At 35.9% G+C, this 14,690-nt stretch overlaps 1 protein-coding gene across 5 annotated transcripts in view; it reads right to left on the minus strand.

Moving 5' to 3' along the window:
* The window catches only part of LOC111867389 (FERM domain-containing protein 8), a 39,774-nt gene that overhangs the window by 2,609 nt on the left and 22,475 nt on the right, over nt 1-14,690 (minus strand). For 3 of the 5 annotated variants that reach the window (XM_023857190.2, XM_023857194.2, XM_033752664.1), the window contains 2 exons: nt 11,150-11,267; nt 10,956-11,060 (listed from right to left, as the gene is read on the minus strand). In XM_023857190.2, coding sequence (XP_023712958.1) covers nt 10,956-11,060; nt 11,150-11,267 — 223 coding nt within the window. Of the gene's footprint in view, nt 1-7,654; nt 7,796-10,955; nt 11,061-11,149; nt 11,268-14,690 lie in introns of all 5 variants that reach the window. The other 2 variants (XM_023857193.2, XM_023857191.2) reach the window with 2 other exon arrangements.

Here is a 14,690-nt window from a genome sequence, read left to right on the forward strand (position 1 = left end):
CGAAAGCTGGTTTCACCATTTTGAGCCTGAAACAAAATGGCAGAGTATGGAATGGCACCATTTGCATTCTCCATCAAAAAAGAGGGCAAAGACAGTGCCATCAGCTGCAAAGGTGATGGGCACAGTCTTCTGGGATGCAGAGGGGTTTATTCTGGTCAAATTCCTCGAACCTGGGCAAACCATCAATTCTGCTCGTTATGTCCAGATGCTGCACAAGCTCCATCGTGCATTGCGTGATAAACGTCCGGGACAAAACATCATCATCCTACATGACAATGCTTGGCCCCACGCTGCTCACCTCACATTGGAAGCAATTGCAAAGATGGGGTAGGAAGTTCTTCCACACCCCTCCTATAGCCCTGATCTGTCACCCTACGACTACCATCTTTTAGGATTTGTGAAGGATCAGCTGCGTGGACGTTTTGAGACAAGGGAGGAAATTCAGAAAGCAGTGCGTCAGTGTCTTCGGATGGCTGGAACGAAATTTTACAGAAGGGGAATTTTCAAACTCCCAGAATGCTGGGAGAAATGCATACAAAGAAGTGGTGATTATGTGGAAAAATAAAGAGAGGTCTGTAGACTGAGGTGGTGTATTTGGTTTGTCAATAATAAAGTGTGTTACTTTACAAAAAATTTTTGTTCATGACTTTCAGTACGACTCTCCTAGATAAGGCAAGGATAAAATCATATGAAGTGATCTCTTATTAGTAATGGACTATCAGATCACAATGCTCAGTGTCTAGTACTAAAAAATATCAATTTTCGTGGAGAAGAAAAAAGGGGAGGGAATGACAAGAAGATTAGTAAATGAAGACTCAATTGCTCAATTTCTTAATAAACTATCTAATGAAAAATGGGTATATATATATATAAACTTAATGATGTAAACGAAATATTCAACTCATTTTTAAGTAAGTATTTACTTGTCTATGAGCCATGTTTCCAAAGCAAAATGTAACAAATAAACTCAAGGATAATGGCTGGATAACAGCTGGTATACGTACCTCCTGTAGATGGAAGGAACCTTTGTTCATTCTCTGCAGNCATACAAAGAAGTGGCGATTATGTGGAAAAATAAAGAGAGGTCTGTAGATTGAGGTGGTGTATTTGGTTTGTCAATAATAAAGCATGTTACTTTACAAAAAATTGTTGCTCATGACTTTCAGTANGTACGACTCTCCTAGATAAGGCAAGGATAAAATCATATGAAGTGATCTCTTATTAGTAATGGACTATCAGATCACAATGCTCAGTGTCTAGTACTAAAAAATATCAATTTTCGTGGAGAAGAAAAAAGGGGAGGGAATGACAAGAAGATTAGTAAATGAAGACTCAATTGCTCAATTTCTTAATAAACTATCTAATGAAAAATGGGTATATATATATATAAACTTAATGATGTAAACGAAATATTCAACTCATTTTTAAGTAAGTATTTACTTGTCTATGAGCCATGTTTCCAAAGCAAAATGTAACAAATAAACTCAAGGATAATGGCTGGATAACAGCTGGTATACGTACCTCCTGTAGATGGAAGGAACCTTTGTTCATTCTCTGCAGAGACAATTACAACTATTTGTTTAAATCATACTATAAATCCTACTGCATGATATTAAGAAGAGGAATAATTGAAGCTAAAAGTAAATATTATAATCAGTTAATTACATCAGCCAAAAACAAATAAAAACTACCTGGACCATTATCAACATTGAAACAGGTAGGATTAACAATCAGAATAAAGAACGTCTACCTCAGACTTTTCAAAATAATAGTAAAAAAAATATATACTGAAGAAGCACCTCATAGTTTTAATAAATATTTCACATCAATAACAGAAAACTAATACTTGCATTCCCATTTCCCAAATGGTCTTCCAGATATGAATCTTAATTTAGTTGCAGAAGAGGAAATAATTAGTATAATTAGTAAATTAAAATCAAAAAACTCTNTATATATATATATAAACTTAATGATGTAAACGAAATATTCAACTCATTTTTAAGTAAGTATTTACTTGTCTATGAGCCATGTTTCCAAAGCAAAATGTAACAAATAAACTCAAGGATAATGGCTGGATAACAGCTGGTATACGTACCTCCTGTAGATGGAAGGAACCTTTGTTCATTCTCTGCAGAGACAATTACAACTATTTGTTTAAATCATACTATAAATCCTACTGCATGATATTAAGAAGAGGAATAATTGAAGCTAAAAGTAAATATTATAATCAGTTAATTACATCAGCCAAAAACAAATAAAAACTACCTGGACCATTATCAACATTGAAACAGGTAGGATTAACAATCAGAATAAAGAACGTCTACCTCAGACTTTTCAAAATAATAGTAAAAAAAATATATACTGAAGAAGCACCTCATAGTTTTAATAAATATTTCACATCAATAACAGAAAACTAATACTTGCATTCCCATTTCCCAAATGGTCTTCCAGATATGAATCTTAATTTAGTTGCAGAAGAGGAAATAATTAGTATAATTAGTAAATTAAAATCAAAAAACTCTTCAGGGTATGATGGTGTAACAAATAAAATTATAAAACCATGCAGACAACAAATTAGTAAACCTCTAACTTATGTAATTAATAAGTCATTAACCATGTGTCTATATCCAGAAAGAGTGAAATATGCAATTATTAAGCCAGTATACAAAAAAGGGGAAAAGTAACTACAGGCCAATATCTATAGTAACTGGGTTTGCAAAAGTTTTTGAAACAGCAATTTTTAGAAGACTCAATGATCATATTGTACAACATAAAATATTNGAATAATTGAAGCTAAAAGTAAATATTATAATCAGTTAATTACATCAGCCAAAAACAAATAAAAACTACCTGGACCATTATCAACATTGAAACAGGTAGGATTAACAATCAGAATAAAGAACGTCTACCTCAGACTTTTCAAAATAATAGTAAAAAAAATATATACTGAAGAAGCACCTCATAGTTTTAATAAATATTTCACATCAATAACAGAAAACTAATACTTGCATTCCCATTTCCCAAATGGTCTTCCAGATATGAATCTTAATTTAGTTGCAGAAGAGGAAATAATTAGTATAATTAGTAAATTAAAATCAAAAAACTCTTCAGGGTATGATGGTGTAACAAATAAAATTATAAAACCGTGCAGACAACAAATTAGTAAACCTCTAACTTATGTAATTAATAAGTCATTAACCATGGGTCTATATCCAGAAAGAGTGAAATATGCAATTATTAAGCCAGTATACAAAAAAGGGGAAAAGTAACTACAGGCCAATATCTATAGTAACTGGGTTTGCAAAAGTTTTTGAAACAGCAATTTTTAGAAGACTCAATGATCATATTGTACAACATAAAATATTACTTTCAGAGCAGTATGGATGCCAAAAGGGATTTTCAACCGAAGATGCAGTGCTTAAATTAACCAATTACTTACAGTTTGGAATAGAAAAGAGTATGTAACTGGTATATTCTGTGACATAGCCAAGGTCTTTGACTGCATTATTCATGATCTTCTATTAATGAAACTGCAGTACTATGGAGTGCAGAGAGTATTATTGCAATGGTTTAAATCTTACCTCTAATATATGAGGCAAAGAGTGGAATTAAATTATATAAATAATAAATATTATTCTAACTGGGAAATTGTTGGATGTGGTGTGCCTCAGGGATCGGTGTGGCATGCAATGGGCTCAAAAGTTAAAAGTTAATAAATGGTCTGTGTGCATGAATTATATACTGTTGAGAGTTGCTTGTTGTAAGTGTAGTAGTATGTATGACGTCTGTTTTTGTTATGTATTTTAATATTTTATAATGTAATTGTTTTAATGATACATCTTGCCAGTGTGTGCAATGGCAAGGCATGAATATGACAGTGGTTTTTCCACGACTCATGTGTGTTGTCCTGACAACTTGAGTTATCTGTGAGAGGCCTGATTATATATTATATTGGACAAAAGACGAATGATGTGTAGTCATCATGAATTTGTAATATGTGACATGTTTTATATCCAGCCCTACAGGGAGATGACTGGACCCATGATGTGAAAATAAATGTAAATGTAAAATGTAGATTTAAATCTGCCACAACAAAATATATCTAATTTGGATGATATACTACCTACACAATTAATTTAATATATCTCTAATCAAATAATGAGATAAATTCAGAAGAAATGCTTCTATTGAAATTCGCAAGTAAGTCAACATAAAAGGAACTAAGAAAATATTTTAAACAGGAACAGATTTATGATACAGAAAACTGAACCAAAGAATGTGTATGCTGTATTAATCTACAGACCAAGTGAGGTTTCAATCTCACTTGTGATTTGGTAATTCATATATGAAGCCCTCTATGATGTTACTTTCTTCCTTTCTCCTCCAAAAAATATGTGTAATTTTTGGACACATAGGGAACTAAGAACCATGACTTAAAGACTTCTCTTATGGGTTCCATAACCTATGAACCAGTTTTTAAAATACACTAAAATGGGGGAAAAGGACAGAAGGAAACTGGAATCAAATACTGGCAAAATAATCACTTATGTCTCTTATGGGTTCCATAACCTATGAACCAGTTTTTAAAATACACTAAAATGGGGGAAAAGGACAGAAGGAAACTGGAATCAAATACTGGCAAAATAATCACTTATGTCTCCCAGGCATATTAAAGAGGACCTATGGATATTACTTTTCGAAGTTCTTGAACCCTTAGCTCAATACTTTTTAATACACGGAATTTTAAACCATATACAGAAAGTTGCTAATCACTGGTATCTATGATTTCATGGGTCAACATCTATTGCACACTTATGTGCCAATTTCAAAATCAAAGCTTTGTTTACTAGTTTCTCTTAATGTTTAACTTCACAGAACTGCATGCTGATCATACTACAACAGCTACCAAGGAGATGACAAAATATATTACATGCATGCAATCACACTCTTTTTTCCCTTGCAACACTTCAGAAGGCAAGCCCATACATTTAGAAAACAATGGATCTGTTGCAAAAAATTAGTTACTGTTCTGGTGTAAGGCAGAAAGGCATATTAAACCTGAATTTTCAGTCCTGTAACATGAAAATATCTAGAGTTTTTTTTATATAATTTTGTATACCACCATTTCTATAAGGCAAATGGATAAAATGATAAAACACTACCTATAATGATTACAAATAATGAGCAGTTGAAAGTGGGAAGCAGTGATTGTGGCCCACATTAACCTTCATCATCACAATGTACCCAGTATGGGCATTTGAAAGTTATGACCTGTTACCAAACGTACCTAGTGGCATCATGTTAAGACTATTCTGACACTGCACTAATATGCATTTGTGACACAACAAACTTTCAGACCTACTTCCTCTAATCTTCTATATGGGCAGCTCAGGACTCCAACTGCTAAAATATAAACAAAATCTGATGTGCTTGCAAAAGGTCTGACACAAAGGATTGCCCAGATGAGATCCCAGAATTCACTGCTTATGAATTTAGTGAAGGAGTCGAGAAGAGCTGATATGCAGTTTCTCTACAGCTCACATGTATTTATACATACAGAATACTAAAAAGATGGGGCACATGGTAGTGAAGTTGGTTGAGGCACTATGCTACAAACCAGAAGGTTGTGGGTTCGATTCCTGATGAGGTTATTGGATTTTTCAATTGACCTAATCCTTCCACCTGTATTATGGCTCTGGGGTTGACTCAGCCTCTAACAGAAAGGAATATGAGAAATCTTCCTGGGGATAAAGGATGACTGGTGCATAAGGCTGACAATTTCCTCACTGCCATCTAGAAAAATGTGGGCGTCTCAACGTCTCACAACCAAATGTACCTCCATGGACTGTTACTGGGGCAGTTTTACTTTTTTTTTAACCAAAAAGATATCTGTTATGCCTACAGCTCATTCAGTTTTTCAATACTGGATTGTTATTGCTGCATTATATAATACTTCATACCATAATTCTGTGCTTGTGTTTTACTTGTGAGACTTGTAAGATAAAATGGCAAGGGCCATTTATTTTCTGATGGGCCATCAGGCTTGAGAATTCAGTTCAAAAATGACTCAGATCCACTGTGCATCTCAATGTATTCATAGCAGTTCTGCAATGACAGGTGGCTGAAGAAACCAGGTACCATGACCAATATTTCAACACTCAAATGAAAGACTGTACTCAAAATCTGACATGAGAGTACCTGAAATGCACTTGCTTTTGGCCCTAATCAAAGAGATGGGACATGATTTACCAGAATCTGAAGGGGCACTGGTGTAAGCTCTAGAATAATTTCATACAAATACAAATTTTAGTCCTCAGGGTCATGATACTGCACAGTCTGGTATGTGGGTACCAATATTGTGATGAAATACACTGCCTCCTTCATCAGGTAGAAGTGAGCAAATGTGGGAAAGCGGCAAGTTATATGGAAGTATACAGAAAGGCAATGAGTCATGGATGACAAGAGCATTTGTATCACCTGGACACTGATACTGATGGCCATGGTCTGGAAACAGAGTGACATTTACAACCTGACAAATATGAACCCTACAAAGAAAGTTGCTCATGCCATAATGTTTCTGAATTTTATCTGAGAGATGATTAGTTTGAATCTCAATGAGACACTGACTATCCTAAATGAAGGTGTTTGTAGTATTCCTCAGTTCTTCCAGGCAAATACCAAGATAGTACCTAAATTTAGACTATGACCACTTCCTTCCAAATCATCTCCATTAATTATTCACTAATCAGCCTACCAATTAATACTTTATTTTCTGAGCTACTAACAATACCAATATACAGAATGTCCCCAGAGTTTGGTGCCATACTTCAGGAGCATACTGAGGTTTCATTATAGAATAACTTTGAAACAGGAGCCCATGTCCACAAACATAAAATAGCAGTGCTAGGGAGGAATTTAAAATCATTCTGTTTAAACTTGGTGCCTGGGACATCCTGTATAAACTTTGTCTAGTGTTACGATGTTGCTCATAGCCGGACTGTCCATGCTAAAGGTTATTACTCATTTTTACTTTCCATTTGTAGCTGCAAAGGTAAATAATTTTCACTGGTATAACTGATACAAATATGGAAACTGGGTTATCCACAAAAGATTATCTATCTTCTCTGAGAAGTTACATAGCTATAGGAATACTTCAGAATTCCTAAAAAATTAATGTGCTCAAAAATGAGAGAGCCTGAAGCTGGAAAACCACACTACTGAGAAAAATTCTTTAAATATTTCTGAAGCCCAACTAAAAGCAATAAAAACTGCTGAAGAATTACATGATAAATATGGTAAATTACACTATCCCTAATGTTATCTCAGATATTTAGAAGGTTTTTCAGTAGAAAGGAAAAACCCGTTAAAACACTATGAAATAAATTACACAAATACTGAAGAAAGCAGTCTTCTGGGATTTGGCACCATGTATATGTGGTGTTAACCGACGTTTCGGAGGAACGTATCGCCTCCATCTTCAGGGTAGAAGAAAAAGTATAAGAAATCTGCAAGCGACAAGACCGTGAGAACGGTAAACGTCGGTTAACACCACATATACACGGTGCCAAATCCCAGAAGACTGCTTTCTTCATAGTCACCACCATGAAAGCCTCAAATCTTACACAAATACTACTTAAAATCAAATGAAACAAACCTGTTTAGCTGTAATTATACATATGTATATAAAATACAACTCCATGCTTCCAATTATAATGTGCAAATATGTCTAGAGAGTGTAGAGTGAGCTACTTTCTCATGCACTAGTGGTCAGACACACAGCGTGCTAACAAATTATCTGCAAAAATAATAAAAAAAACACCAACTATAGTAATTGGGAATGGGGATGGTTGTTACAAGGATGAAAAGAATGAAAGACTGTATTTTGAAACTGCACACGTGAATACTGGGACTAGCATCTTTCATGCTATTTCAAGTGAGATAAATAAATGAACTTGTTTGGGCCTTTTGTAACAATTAGTCCCTGTAATCTTTAAAAAGCTCAACTGAAACATGGAATTCTAAAGTACTGTTTGAACACATGCCATCAGTTAGCAGAATAAATGGGAATATCAATACATAATGGTTTGTGGAAGGTTAACAGATCACAGTTTATCAGAGTTCCACCACCAAAACAGAATCAACATGTGGTGATTTACTTTTGGGATTAAACCAGTGATGATCTAACCTGGGTTCAGGTAATGTGTTTCAAAATAAAGCAGATTTACAAAGCTTAACATGCAACCCACATTACCTCATGGTTTGAACAACTGTACATGACTACAACACTACAACACCCATATGTACTTGTATAACTGCTACACAACAGCATTTAAGAGGTCACAAGGCATGCAAATTGTGAGGAATAAGACTAAAGTACTGAAGTGCAAGAAGCTGATTTTTTTTATTGCTAGTGGGGTGGGACTAAGTCCCTTGTACTGCGGCCACTTCTGGCCTATGGTACCAACCCCAGACGATAGGTGAGGGTGACTGTGGAGCAAGTGGTGGAATGAAGATTGGCAGGGGAAACCAAAGTACTTGGGAGAAAACCTGACCCAGCGCCACTTTGTCCATCACAAATTCCACTTGACCAGACCCGGGATCGAACCTGGGCTGCCGTGGTGGGAAGCCAGCGACTAACTGCTTGAGCTATGGCGCGGCCAAAGAAGCTGATTACTTCAGAACGCAGACAACTGAATTTTATGGAATAGCTGTCCTGCAGTTAGTGACAAAACAAAATGCGTGTTCATATGAGGGTCTGTGTGAACTTCCTAACACATATTACAGAGCTGTCCAACAGATGTCTACTTCATATCTGGAACTTCAGGATTTCCAACTACTATGCCCATACATTACAATAACTGCAGTTGCCTCTCAATCTAATCACACAGTTTTTTTGAAGGGAATAATTTAACAGGAAGATCTCATGAAAGAAAGATAACGTTAAAAAAAGGGAACTAAAAATTCACACTTTCCATATAGTAAATTGTTACATGCAATGCCATCATAACAGAGCTTACTGTGTTATTAACGTTTTAAGTATGGGATATTTAAACCTTTGCCTGGCATGTGGACATAATTAAAAGTGGTAGTTTAAAATTCTAATTTCCGAATAGAAACAGAATAATAGAGGAATGAACGCCTCATACTTCTAAAAACGTTTTATCATTTTTTTGTCCGAATTACATGTGTTTATTTGTGTCTGCTTAATAAAACTGTTTGATTAATAAAGGACCTACAGCTAATCTATGAACTTAAAAAATGCAACTGCATCCTGTGATGCATGGCTATGCTACGTGTGCGGTTCCACCCCATATTCCACATCATACCTAATTATGGTTTGTATATTCATGAAACACACAGTTTCAACACTCTCTCTCTCCCTCTCTACACTTGACAGGTAGGGAAGGTCTGCTTCATTCCTCGATGATCACAGGTTTCCCATCTTCCTTGAAGTTACCTTCTGCAGGTGCAATGTGCATATTAGAAAGGACATAAACTTCTTGTTTGTCCTTCCAACACAGAACCCTCGGATTTCCTTGCACTTCAGTCACTAATGTTTAGGACTGAAATTAGTTGGCATCTCCTCCCTGTTGTGATGAACTGTACCGCATGCATTTATTATTCTGTGGTCTAGATCACTGAAAAGTTTCAGTGAGGTGAAATGATTGTCCATGAATATTTTGTGTCCAACATAAACTTTCCAAACCAGTCACAGTACCATTCCATGTGTGGGTTTAACATCTGTGTTAGCCATGTTTCTTTGTTTTCCCAGGTACACCCTCATGTCATATGTGTAACCATATCTGTCACAAAATTTATAAATTTTTATGCCAAATTTGTGTTTTTTTTTGCTGTACTGCCGATAGGCAACTTTTGAGTTGTATGATTACTTCATCCACTGTCATAATTCTGAATTTAGAGTGTCAAATATTTGTCTATTTTCCACAATCTGTCATAATCAGCATCATCTCTGTTTTGTGCTAGTGGGGTCTGATTGCCCGCAAACTGCAAATATTTCAGAATCGTGAGAAGAGGATCATGTGACATCTTACTGGAATGGAGAGTAATGTGGTAGAGTTCGTCTTTGGTCTAGTAGAGCTTCATGCTGGGCTTTGGTGGAAACTCATCTGAACTATGCTAATAACTGAAATAAATGCNAACTGGTGCACATCTGCCTTATCAGAAGGAAGCTGGTGGTGCCACTCTAAATCTTCATAATTTTCTGCAGCAGATGATAGATCCTGAATTGTAGTATCTTCAAGCTCTTCTTCTGAATTGTTGTCAGTGTACAATCTTCAGCATCATCTTGCAGATACGCCATATCGACTAACAGACACGCACTTTGAAGGTCCTGCCATACTGATTGCAGATCACTGGTCTACTGAACATACTTGAGTGTGGAAACAGAACGAAGCAGGATGAGGAACTGAAGCCGCCACTGAACGCTACAATACCCCTCACTTCTTCTTCCCTGTTCATAAAACTGCTTCATATGCACATGAACAAAGAAAATTACAGATGGGTGGTAACAATCCACCATGGACAACCATGACATAGATCTAGTCATATACAATTTTCATTTCCTCTCACATATTTGACCTCCCCATGTCTATTTATCAGGTTTGAATAGCAATTCTACTGTTACAGATGTCAAAAATGGAATAAAATGTCAGAAAATTGTTGCATGTGATTAGAACAGGCATATGCATAGGAAAATAAATTTGATGCATGGACTGTTTACATAAAGATAATGTTGTAACCTTGCACAGTAAAATTCCAAGCTTTGTTTGGACTAAGCACCTACACAGGGTGCTAGAAGGGTTCTTCATGAAGATGATGAGACAGTCAATATATGGCTACTTCAGTTCTTTTATGCAACAAATTAATTTTATTGACAATGCTTTCTATATTATCTGAACCAACAACATACATATAAACAGTAATGTACTACATACCATCCTCATCAAATGTAGCAAGTGTGAGTTTACTCAATTTATTACTTAGACAAGACTGCGGCAGTTCTCGGCGATTCACCATTGTCAGTGGTACTTGTGTATCTGCTGGAAAGAAAGACTTTTATGTTATTCATCCAACTTTTCTTTATTGTACAGACATGAAATTGAATTATTTTTATTCAGTAATTCCTTACCATCGCTATCTGTAGATGTGTCATATGCTGGTCGGTCTGGTTCATCAGTATAGGCAGCTGTTGTTTTCTGTTTAATTTCTTCCACAAATCCAGATATCAGTGTATCCATCATCACAGCCTGAAGTAGAACACATGGCACTATAGTGACTGCTTGATTACATTCTGCTGGGGGACTTGAACACACTCCAGTTCCATGTATGGATGCTGCTATAACAGTGGTCTATAACAGTGGTGTCCTAAAACCAGCATGCTTTCAATAGATTCCAGGCTGTTCTTTAATGAAGTGAGAGAAATATCTACCAAGTACAGAAAAGGATGTCACTGGTATATATTATTACTGAAAGAGCAATTCCCCTTTCCAGCCATGAAAAAAAAGAAAACTATTTAATTACAAAATCCAGGTTACATATAATGATTCTGTTGATATGACCTAACCACTGGCAATGGTACCAAGTTCTACACTGAATGAGATATGTTCTTGCACCAGTAATTACAGGTTTCATTTGTGTTTACTATTTTGAGCCATATGATAACTCAGTACTTCACCAAGTCAAATTCCTATCTTATGAGATATATTTTGGTGTTACTTTATGTTTCCATCCCAAATACCAAGAAGTATGGTTACCCAGATACAAACAGTTACAAGGAAACATGTATTATCTTATCAGTTATTTTGAACTGTGAAATATATAACCAAATTTAAGAAGCCAGCTCATAAATTAAAACTCAAAACCACATGCAATGTAAGAACTGAAGGTCTAACAAATATGCAGCATCAAATCTCATTAAGCTCAGTAGGCGATATTGGAATAATGGTGACAACTGGTACCACTTTTTGCTGGTAACTTCTGATGTAAATCTGGCATAAGGTAGTGATATAAGGTTTGCCATCCCTGACATACACAAAGATCATTAAATTTGGATGTATGAATATTACAACTTTCAAGACAATATGTGCACTGATTATGGTAGCTACAGAATCAGTAGACTGCAGGTTTATATTTAAGGAGTATGTTGAAAAATACGAGTGAAATGAACGTGAGAAATGCAGGCTATGCTGCAGTATGGAATCTTTCATCTTCTCTCTAGAACACCGAAGATTTTAATATATGAAACTAAATTTCACAAAGTTAATAGAAAGTCCGTCGAGTGTAACAATGTTTTTAGGTCACTTCTTTATCACATTTGCCTTACATGTTTCGGTTTAATAAAACCATCATCAGAGGCACATATTACAAACACATGAAAACACTGGCATTGTTTAAATGTACACAGTATATATGCTGCGTGGACGCTGCTACAATTGTCGATGTGTAAAAGCACAACACTTGCTAGGAATATTGAATGCACGTTCAACTCTCGCATTCCATCCGAAATTGCCCTCAAATTAAACCGTCAATGTTAAAATATTTAAAAGTTTAAAACATTACACAACGCAGTACGCAGTACACAACACACAACGCATAGGAAACATCTGACCATAAGCCTATACAACCTCAAGTTGACATCTCCCATCTTCGGGATGAATTAACAAGGAGGAGCCTAACATTTTGCTTCAAATGTTTTAAACTTTTAAATATTTTAACACTGACGGCTTAATTTGAGGGCAATTTCGGATGGAATGTGAGAGTTGAACGTGCATTCAATATTCCTAGCAAGTGTTGTGCTTTTACACATCGACAATTGTAGCAGCGTCCACGCAGCATATATACTGTGTACATTTAAACAATGCCAGTGTTTTCATGTGTTTGTAATATGTGCCTCTGATGATGGTTTTATTAAACCGAAACATGTAAGGCAAATGTGATAAAGAAGTGACCTAAAAACATTGTTACACTCGACGGACTTTCTATTAACTTTGTAGGTGTGCAGCTGGACGAAACATACACGTCGAACCCCCCCAGACGATTTAAATACCTGACGAAACATACACGTCAAACCACGCTGAACGGTTAAACAACGCCAGTGTTTTCATGTGTTTGTAATATGTGCCTCTGATGATGGTTTTATTAAACCGAAACATGTAAGGCAAATGTGATAAAGAAGTGACCTAAAAACATTGTTACACTCGACGGACTTTCTATTAACTTTGTAGGTGTGCAGCTGGACGAAACATACACGTCGAACCCCCCCAGACGATTTAAATACCTGACGAAACATACACGTCAAACCACGCTGAACGGTTAAACAACGCCAGTGTTTTCATGTGTTTGTAATATGTGCCTCTGATGATGGTTTTATTAAACCGAAACATGTAAGGCAAATGTGATAAAGAAGTGACCTAAAAACATTGTTACACTCGACGGACTTTCTATTAACTTTGTAGGTGTGCAGCTGGACGAAACATACACGTCGAACCCCCCCAGACGATTTAAATACCTGACGAAACATACACGTCAAACCACGCTGAACGGTTAAACAACGCCAGTGTTTTCATGTGTTTGTAATATGTGCCTCTGATGATGGTTTTATTAAACCGAAACATGTAAGGCAAATGTGATAAAGAAGTGACCTAAAAACATTGTTACACTCGACGGACTTTCTATTAACTTTGTGATTGATAGTGTAACGGACCAAAAATGAAGCAATTCGAAACTAAATTTGTTTTGTTGGTCTCTCGCTCCAAAAAAAAAAATGAGAGACTGAGTGTATTTAAAAACATAATGTTGAAAACATTTGGACCTAGGAATGGTGAAGTGCACATAAGTTAATAATGAAAAGCTGTGCAATCTATACTTTTCACCTAATACCTTTGGATCAACTAAAAAAGGAATTAGTTGTATGGCCACTGGAACATGACTGAGGATATACAAAATGCATAAAAAGAAATTTGTCTGAAAAAATCTCAAAATACTAGAACAACCTAAATACAAGATGGAAGACAATAAAGAAAAGGATATGAGAGAAATACACTTGTGAAAGGGTTAACAGAATTATGGACATAGGATACCTTGAACATGTCATATAGATCTCAAATATTTCTGTTGCCCTCACCAAGTATCCTATCACCTCTTCATGTCCTATCCTGTTACTTCGTATCTACACACTGAAATCCCCCATAATTACCTTCGTATCCATCTTCTTCACTTCTGCAAGGCGTCTACTAAATCTGTCTTACAAGTCCTCATTACAGCCTGCTTAGGGTCCATTTACCAATTTTCTTCCAGTAAAAACTGAAATGTTCTCATCTACTATTTATGTATCATACCTCCACTGTTTTACTGGTCTGCATAGAAGACACCACATTGAAAAGTTACTCTGTCATCCTGTCAGCTGACATGGGAATCTTGTGTTTAGCAATTTTTTGCCTGGTAGTGACTTGTTTGTTGCTATCTGTTGTAATCTGCATATCCTTTGCCATTGGAATGCATGTATACCAAACCACTGTCCAGCGAGAGTCTATTTTGAGCTGCCACAGGAATATGCTTAATGAAGCATTGCCTAGCAGATGGTCATATTCCGGCTTTCAGGGGTCATATCACAATATCAGTCCTCCTCTTTTCTAAATAATTACTTTTCCTGTTCTTTCTGGTTCATTTAA

This window comes from Cryptotermes secundus, unplaced genomic scaffold (assembly GCF_002891405.2).
Source record: "Cryptotermes secundus unplaced genomic scaffold, Csec_1.0 scaffold350, whole genome shotgun sequence".
NCBI lineage: Eukaryota > Metazoa > Arthropoda > Insecta > Blattodea > Kalotermitidae > Cryptotermes > Cryptotermes secundus.